This window comes from Zootermopsis nevadensis, unplaced genomic scaffold (genome assembly GCF_977971745.1).
Source record: "Zootermopsis nevadensis isolate Lab colony 2312 unplaced genomic scaffold, Znev_1.0 Znev_ptg000028l, whole genome shotgun sequence".
Taxonomy (NCBI): domain Eukaryota; kingdom Metazoa; phylum Arthropoda; class Insecta; order Blattodea; family Termopsidae; genus Zootermopsis; species Zootermopsis nevadensis.
The window spans coordinates 17,653,918-17,663,283 of NW_028259160.1; the positions used below are offsets into that span (position 1 = coordinate 17,653,918).

Genomic DNA, 9,366 nt, shown 5'->3' on the forward strand with positions numbered 1-9,366 from the left:
TAAAACCAATGTTCAAAATAATGAATCTCTGGTGTGAGATTTCAGTGTGGGACCTTGCCTGTGTCTTCCCTTTTTAATGCCTGACAGTTCGAGGTGGCCGTTTCTCTTTTGTTGGATTCGTAGGATGCTGCTGTTGTGAACCAGGGCACTTGCCTCACATGCTTAGTATGAACGCCGCATTCAGCCAGCGTTGGCTTGCGTGGGAGGTGACGGCTACCAAGTATGTGCTTGAGGGCTACAGCATCTCGGACAACTCTGCCATCTCAATGTTGCAGGTGTTCGACTTCCGCAAGGTTCTCATCACCTATTATGTTAAGGTATGGACCACATTGTGCTAGGAAGATGTTTTTCACAAAGTAAAGTTAGAACTCTGCTACAATTCCACTGACACAGATCAGCTTGAATCTGAAGTTGTGATTGATGTGTGAGCATCGTACAGTGTACACACCCTAACACACAAATTCACATATTTATGGTTCTTTTATTTTGTCAATATGTTCACAGAGCATAATATTCTACGCTGTCCGTTCTCCGCGCCTAGATGAGTGGCTGAGTTCTCCTACCATTCTTGATGCACTGCAGCCAATGCTGGATAAGAATTTTGTTGATCTCGACCCTGTATTCAACATGAATATTGATGAAGACTATGACTTCAGGGCTTCAGGAATCACACGCAACAGTTTCTGCAATGTATACATGGAGTGGATCTGTTTCTGTGCTGTTAAACGCAGCCAGGTAAGCAGATGCAACCAGCACGTGGATACTTTGAGCACTAACTCCAAAGTAAAAGAAAACGGATTGATGTTCACATGCTTAAGGATTATGTGTTTGTATAGATGTCAAGGTTTTCTTGTGTTTAATCTCCTTATCAGTATTAGCTGAGGAGTTTGGCATTTAATTTTCGCCCTGTGCAGATATTTCTGTAACTTAATTACATAAAGAAGCATGCAAAATGTGTAATTTGGTTTCAACCATGTAGCCTCTGATTTTTCAATGTCTTGGACTTGATGAACTAGATATAAATCTTGACTTTCAGTATTCATGCCTTGAGTTTAATGTATAAATTCACTCCTCTGCTTGTCAAATCACGTCCTTTACAGCCCATTCGCTGTCCTTTGCAAAATCTATACAAGGGCTTTCTAAACCATCCCAAAGACATCAACCTTGAAGATGGCAAAAACAGTGTTTGCCAAAACATTAGAGAACCTTCAGTGTTCGACTTTGCATATTCCCAGAAGCCAAAGTTAAGCGCGAGGCATTTGCTATCTTACTTTAAACTCTGTTCATATCCTGTGTCTACTCTTCCACGTGCTTTTGCCTTTCTACTTCTCTCTCAGGATCAAAGCCTCCATTGTCTATTGATCCACATTAAGCTATAGGTCGCCACTCCAGGTCATCATCTGACTATGGGGACAGCTGTGCCCCACGAGTTTCGGAAGGTTTATAAGGCTTTAATTATACCATATTCAGTCTTACCAGTTGAGACTCTGGCACATGATTGTGTCCTGAATAACTTACATTTTGTTTCAGCCGCTGATTATTGAGAAGGACTCTGTGCTAGTGTCTCTGTGCTTTGCGCTCAGTTTGGTTGGACGACGCACCCTCGGAGCAGCTTCGCAACATAATACTGTTACCAGGTGAGGATAATCACAGGTGCATAGTTTCTGTTGTTTTTTATCCATTTGAATCTTCTGGTCTTCAACCAGGGAAAACTGATGAACATTTGAAAAGTGCTTGTAGATCTGTAATATAGTTTCGAGTATTGCGTGTTTTATTTAGTTTATTTTTAGTTCTGTTTCCGTATGTTATTCAGCACATTTACTGTGGACATAAACTCTTTGCTTGTTTTAATGTTGCAGCGTCGAATTCTTCCTGTACGGATTGCACGCCCTCTTTAAGGGAGATTTCCGCATCACCTCCGTTCGAGACGAATGGATTTTCTCTGACATGGAGTTATTACGCAAGGTGGTGGCACCAGGAGTTCGAATGTCTTTGAAACTGCATCAGGTAAGCCATATTTTTGCATTGATGTGCACCTTTCATGGTTTAAACAATGGATTTTAAGAACAGTGTTTATATTTTGCAGGACCACTTCATGTCTCCAGATGAATATGAGGAGCCATCAGCCCTGTACGAGGCCATCTCGTCACATGAAGAGAAGCTGGTTATATCACATGAAGGTGACCCAATGTGGAGAAATGCTGTCTTATCAGGCACACCATCACTTCTTGCTCTCAGGTATGGCATTCTAACTAACCACGGACACTTCAAGCTTTTGTGTTGACCAGGCACGTTAATTCAGAGCAAGAATCCGATGTTTCACAGACGCTCTGTCTGCATCATTGGTAAGTGGTGTAGTGCGTGACCACTGTTTGTCATTTATATACGTAATTAATGCCCCTTAGCATAGAATGCTGCTGGCTTGCATTTATAAGATTCATACTTTTAAGAGAAGTGTTATCTCAAAGTAATTTATGTTATAGGCATGTCCTAGATGATGGCACAGATGAATACAAGATAATCATGTTGAACAAGCGCTACCTGAGTTTCCGAGTTATCAAAATGAACCGAGAGTGCGTTCGAGGCCTGTGGGCAGGTCAACAGCAGGAACTGGTGTACCTTCGCAATCGAAATCCTGAGCGTGGCTCTATTCAGAATGCTAAGCAGGTCTGTTTTGCCACACTGTATTATATCTTAAGTCTTTATGAAGTGTTGCGTCATTTTGTGTGACTGGCTAAGGCATTTCTATTTCAGTTTACAGACTTATTATAAACATGTATCATGTTCACTGTTTTGTTGCAAGGGAACTAAAATTTTTGTGACACGTGTTTGTTATAATTTATGGCACAAAAGTTAAAAAAAGTCTAAAAAAATAATTATTTTGTTATAGCATATTTTAAAGATTTGTTGTTGAAATTTTATTACATGTTGTTTAGTAGATGGAAATGTGTGGAAGACACTTTTTTGTCAGGACCTAACTTGAGTAGTTGACCCTATATTCTCAGTACTTGTAGTTCAACTTATTCACAGTTAAGCTGCCAGCATTACATCATTATGAAGACAGCCCTGTGGGATATTGTGCCATATAGTCTTGTAGAAGTTGACTAATGTTTGAGTGGCAGTAAGCACCTCTGAAATGTCAGTAACCTTCTATGAGACTACACTACACAACATCACAGAAGGCCGTCACCTACAAACTTGCTGCCATGAATACCTGAAATCTCATAATATCAAATGATTTTTCTTTGAAAAGTATTACATTTTACGTCAACTTTCGAGATCTGTATGCGGCTTCCCGATGCCTTACCTCCCATCACAATCGGGTTCAGTGTCGTTCCAGCAATGTCGTGCAAATTTTTAGCTTTTCTCTCTATTCCGACACCACCTCCCAAAAAAAAAAAAAAGTGGTGTTAACAGTGTGAGAGTAACTTTAACCTTAAACAGGGGCTTCTGCTTTATGAGTCACTTTTTTATTTTGTGTATTTTGACAGGCATTGCGCAACATCATCAACTCATCTTGTGATCAACCAATAGGCTACCCAATCTATGTGTCGCCTCTCACCACTTCGTATGCTGAGACTAACGAGCAGCTCTGTAGCATTGTCGGAGGTTCGCTGAGTTTTGAGGCTATTAAAAAGACTGCCATTACGTTATGGAGGAGGTGAGTCCCATTGTTTTTGGCTCTAATCACTTACGTGCAAGAATGTGTGGTATGTGGTGTTTTAATTTTTGAACTGTGTTGGCAGGGTGCGGCAGCGGTGTGGTGAGGGCTGTTCTAGTGGGGGGTCTGTCCCTCAAGATGATGGGGGATTTGGAAATGAGGGAGTCTATGCTATGACTACCTGCAACATTCATTCAGGTATGCAGTGATGTATTATAGACGATGCAGAAATTGTATATGCTGTGTTAAAGTACTGTGGTTTTTATAGGAGCCAGAATAAATTATCTTTGGGTTGGATTACGGGGGTACTGTTCCTGGCAGGCTAGGATTTTTCCCTTTGCAACAACATCCAGATCAGATTTTGAACCTACCCAGTTTCTTGTCCGTTAGGTATGAACCAATGTTCCTTCTTTGAGTTTGGGTGGTGGAGGCAGGAAGTACTTCTGAAATGTCAGTAAACTTGTATCAGACTACGCAGCAAAATAATCTAGAAGACGGTCATCTTCATATTCACTGCCATGAGAAACAGCAATCCTTTGAGTTTCATCACCAGACAGTTATGATACTATATTGTGTTTGTCTCAAGGGTACACACCCCACCCCTCCAGTGGCCACAACACTTCGGGTAGTCAGTCAATGGACAGCGGTCAGATCGGAGGTAGCGTAGGAAGAGGAGGCTCTCTGGGGCGAGGAGGTACTCGAGGCAGTATCGTCTCGGTGGGGAAGCCGTCCTCTTCGACTCTGGCGAGTCTTGCAGGGCTGTTGTCTGCTGCGGAGTCTGGCACCAAGGCAGAGAGTTCTTTTAGTCAAGGTGTCCACAAGAAGGAAGACAGGGAGGTTGATCCTCCAGAAGGCAACCTCACTGCAGACAAGGAGCCAGTGTTCCAAAGGGTGCGGGTAAGTTTGTGCTGCCAAATTTACTGTGCAATGAGCATATTAATGGTGTAGTGATGCTTTTGATGTTTAAGTTACCTGAGAATAAACAGTCTTCCAGCAGTGGGAACATTTTCAAAATGTCTCTTTAATGTTCTTTACAAATTATGTAATTAGCCTACTTTTATTGTTTTATAAGGAAATGTAATTAGTACTGTCATCATTTGTCCACGTGTTTGTCTCGGTAAAGAATTTTTCAGTCAGTAGACAGATTTTCGTGTAACTTAGTATGTGTGTCATACCACAAAGGACCACCCCCCTTTTTTATTTTTTCAGACCGCTGTCACATAATTTGTAGCCCTGAAATTTTTTGTTGTTAATGGATGTTTGAAAAAATTTGGAACTTCCTTTGAGGTAAAAATAATATCTTAAGAATTACAAACTTGGTTGTTGCTGTCATCAAAAAATGCACTGAATCATTAGGAGGAGAGCAATCATTTCAAGTTCTGCCCAGAGCTTTGTTTGATTTCTTACAGTTACTCAGAGATGTTTTAGCTCATAGTCCATTTGTTGATGCTGTGCTACAGAACACAGGACATGATTATGCCATGAATCTAAGATCCGCTGTTCCTTGTAATGTATTATGTATGCATTTTGGGGGTGTGGAAGGTGTTACAGACGTTGATAGTTTTAATGTCTCGTATCATCACCCTTATCGTACCGTGCTTGCAGATCCAGGACCCAAACCAGGTGTACGACGCTATCAACCTTGGTCGTCGGATTGATGTAGTCTGGCCTGATGAGAGGATGAGGGCCCGTGGCGGACGTTCCCACTGGCGGGACTGGTTGCCGGAAAAGGGCATGGAGGGGCAGGTGAGTGCAGATGGAGTGTTGTAGACTAGAGAAGTTTGTGATGTGTGGTAATTTTAATGGCTGCATCCTGGTGTGTAATGAGTGATGTCTCTGTCGCGCTGTCTGTCCAGCCGATCAACACCTTGGATCCAGGGAGTATGTTAATAAGACATGGAGTTATGTGACCATGTAATACTGCGAATTGTGCCTCGTGCTGAAAGTGTAGTGCACCGAGCTTATATTTGTGATAAAAGAAGGTTATGTTGACAGTGGAATTCCCCATATATATATATATATATATATATATATATGTGTGTGTGTGTGTGTGTATTGTAATTTTTACATTTAGATTCGTAATTCTTGTAGGTAGTGCATCGATGGGTTCCATCTCATCGGGATCCCAATTGCAGATCTCACGTGGACCGAACCATTCTTCTGGTAAAAATTGATGACAAGTATGTCCCAATCGCTGAAAGTGGAACGCAAGACTTGGGCGCAGAAGTATAGCACAAGAGATTGTGCCGCCGGCACAGACATAGATCCAGGCTCTCTCACGTGTGAGAGTTAAACATTCCTACTTTGTATGCTACTTAAATGGTCACGTGTTCCTATGTGTGCCACCATATCCCTCTATGGTGCAGAATGGTAACTAGTGTGAGTATTATTGCATGTTGAACAGCGAGTGTTGCCAATGGCAAAATTTGAGAGCTATACCAAATAATACAATGATGTGTCATTATGGCGTGGCAAAACGAATTAACATTTCTGAGTGTAAATCAAGTATTACAGAACCACAGATGTAGTGAAGGCCATGCATCTCCTTATTCCCATATTCAAGCAACGTGCCCTGAATTTTTCCCCGTCGGGCACCACCACCAATCCATCTGTGGCGTGACGTTCGTCACGTAACCGAAGACAGTCTTTATCGACGACGATCGGCCTTGTTGTGACGAGCCGATCTGTCTGCTAAGAACGGTGGAACCATGTCATGTTGTTATATTTATAATCGACGGTAGAGGAGCAGATTGTTATCATGTATTGTACAGAGCTTTTATACTTGTAGATGATTTCACAGGATGCCTTAAGAACTATCAGACTGAATCTAATATTTAAATGGAAGAGATAATAAAACCTTTTTTATGCCATTGCAGACTAAATGACTACAGATATTCTTTAGAAAGTTTGAAACATATTTTAAGAATATGAATCAGTAATTCAAGTGGCTGTGTGTCAAAGAGCCTCTGAAACGATAATAGTAAATATTTGTGAGTGTTTTATTGCTTTATACCAGTATTTGCTTGTCACTTCTTTGTTTATGTAGGCGAAGTGATAAGATGCAGTCCGAGACTGTGATACGTACTGGCCGCAGCCTTGTCTTATTAATGTTGTTGATTATTTATTTATTTTTGCCGGCACTTGCTCCTGTGTTTTTTTTAAAGACTGCGAATGTTTTGTTGACTTATTCAAAATATAATTTATATATATTTTTAAATGTTTTATCAATACACCTCATGTAATATGTCCTAATTTTAAAGAGACTTTTGAATGTTTTCAACTACAGAATACTCGGGAGATCGGAAATGTGCGTGTGTGTTGGGTTCGGCGCTGTCTCAGTAAAAAGGATGCGCTCGGTAATGTGAGAGCGCCAGATGTGACGGTGGTTACGGCGAGTCTCCGATTTGCTGGCTCTTTGGGTCGGTTTCGAAATTGTATGTCTTTTGCATGATGACGGTGTGAAAGTTTGTGCGAGACTGTCGGCTTTTCGCGCGTCTCGTCCTCCCGCGTTGAATTCGGGACGGATCTTAAAAATGTTCGGCGTTGCGGCTGCTGCCAGCCATGTTAACGTGTAGTTGCATGACATTGAGAGATACTTTAGTATAAATACTTTTAAGATTTGAATTTTCCAAACTTCACAAAATAAAAATCTACTTCATATTATTGCTGCTTGTAGAAATGAGGAAGCGTAATAATCATGTCTATACTCTGTGCAGTCTTGTAAGTCCAGTATAGGATATTTATTTGTTTTGTGTCTGTAATAATTCGTGTCTGTTTCATTTGCGGTTTAGGTTGCTGAGAGAGATTAACCTACTCGTGTATTTTACTGCGGATTTACATTATAGGGAAGAGCTATGAAATTTGCGCCTTCCCACCGTTGAATATTTTACATGATTGTTGTTCATGATCCCATGATATTGGTGCAGCAACAGTAAATCATTCCATTTCTAATATGTACGGAAGGCAACTATTATTGGAATGTTAATTTTTTGCTACTTTGTCTCAGATTTAATGCTGGTGGGTTTATAGGCGCGTCAGCTACTCCGTCTATCAGCGTCAGATTTGACGCTGGTCTAAAGAACAGCTAAACATGTTTCTACTGAAAGGATCATTTTCACAATTCAAGATAAATACTCCCCACCTCAGTCGGAGAGGAATCGTCGTTTTCGAAACGGTCGTAGTTCGAAGAGAATGCGGTACTTGAATAATTTTCTTCTGTTAAAGTTATACCGTGTGAAATTAGATTTTTGGATAAAACACAATAAATTGCTTTATGAACTGAGACAAAGATGGCAAATTTATTAAATGAATGTGCGGACAGCTTTTGTGTTTCATGGTTTCAACTTCCATTTCTGCCTTTGTAAATGCAGGAAAAGGATAGAGCTGGTGTTTTTGAGTCTCATTGTCTGGCTTCTGTGTTTGAAAATCAAAGATTGTATGCAGTCTTAAATCATGTGTTACAGTAAGACCAACATGTAGGCGTAAACTACGCCATTGCTGTCAGGTGCAGTTTCATTGTATCCATGTGACAGTCCAGTTGATAAAATTTGATAATGTCTTTATTGAACATGTATAATTTTGACCCCAGTTGGATGACATTAATTACCTCTTTTCATGAGAAACAAAATACATCAAATCCTTGCCGATGTCTAAGAAGTTTGTAGTTTTCAGTGCAGGAAGTCATATTTTCTGTTACAAAATTCTAGTAACGCAGCAACCATTTTATTCCTGTGTGTCTGTACACACGAAATTATATTATTCCCTTTCATTTATTTAAAAGTTTTATGTGAGTTTTGGGTTTTAACTTTTCAGGAGCTTAAAAAAACAGTTGACTATTAACGCTTATTGATCTCTGTAAACGTTAACTTATTCACTCCAATGCAGCGCACGCTAAGAGATCAAAATAAAATGTATTTGTAATGCTGGAAATTTAATTGTGCTTCGGAATTAAAGCTGGCTTTACACATGTTAAAGCCACGGTCATATATTTTGGCGGAGTTGGAACTTTCACTATTTTAATTTTAATTGAAGGTTTAGATTTTGCAGTTAAACTCTGTGAGGTCACGTTTTTTCGCTTCTAAATTGGAGAAGTCTTTAGTGGTGATTGTTTTTGTAAGGTTTGAGGTTTTCACGGCGGTGAATATGAAGATTTCTGTCTTCTGGGTTGTTGCGCCGTGTAGTATGGCAGATGTTTGCCAACGTTGGTAAACATCTACCATACTATAGTCTACAACTGTAGTCTTGAGACTTGCGGGGGCGACGAAGTGGGGTGAAGGAGGAAAGATAGTGTCTGCCTTTAACGCTTCGGACTTCCTGCATTCCTTGCAAGTCTCTAGATTACAGTCGCGTACTGTACACGGCGCAGCAACCCAGAAGACGGAAATCTTAATGATTGTTTTTGGTTGTGGTTTTATGTAGATCCTTGTTCGTCACCTCTAGCGCTCAAGAGCCGTCCTTTGTTTCTGCAGAGAGAAAGAAGACTTGTGCAGTTGCTTCAGATGGTGATGTTGATGAAGGTACTCAAAAAGTAAATTTAATTTCATTGTAAAAATGTTATCATCTGTGTTTGAATAACCTGTGTGCCATGTTGGTTAGTAAAAAGAAATTGCATAATTTGTTCAGGGACAAGTTTGTAATGATTGGAAAAGTAAAAAAATGTATCGCGGCTGTGTTCTTCAACTTCTTAATTATTTCCAGTTGTAGTG

The 9,366-nt window shown here is 40.3% G+C and overlaps 1 protein-coding gene across 6 annotated transcripts in view; it reads left to right on the plus strand.

Moving 5' to 3' along the window:
- The window catches only part of pcx (pecanex), a 32,413-nt gene extending 24,190 nt beyond the window's left edge, over positions 1–8,223 (plus strand). For all 6 annotated transcript variants that reach the window (XM_087357648.1, XM_087357649.1, XM_087357653.1 and 3 more), the window contains 11 exons: positions 124–317; positions 505–735; positions 1,531–1,637; positions 1,860–2,007; positions 2,087–2,238; positions 2,484–2,667; positions 3,492–3,661; positions 3,747–3,859; positions 4,248–4,558; positions 5,267–5,407; positions 5,753–8,223. In XM_087357648.1, the coding sequence (XP_087213774.1) occupies positions 124–317; positions 505–735; positions 1,531–1,637; positions 1,860–2,007; positions 2,087–2,238; positions 2,484–2,667; positions 3,492–3,661; positions 3,747–3,859; positions 4,248–4,558; positions 5,267–5,407; positions 5,753–5,893 (1,892 nt within the window). In that variant the 3' untranslated portion in view covers positions 5,894–8,223. The remainder of the gene's footprint in view (positions 1–123; positions 318–504; positions 736–1,530; positions 1,638–1,859; positions 2,008–2,086; positions 2,239–2,483; positions 2,668–3,491; positions 3,662–3,746; positions 3,860–4,247; positions 4,559–5,266; positions 5,408–5,752) is intronic.
- The last annotated feature ends 1,143 nt before the right edge of the window (positions 8,224–9,366 follow it).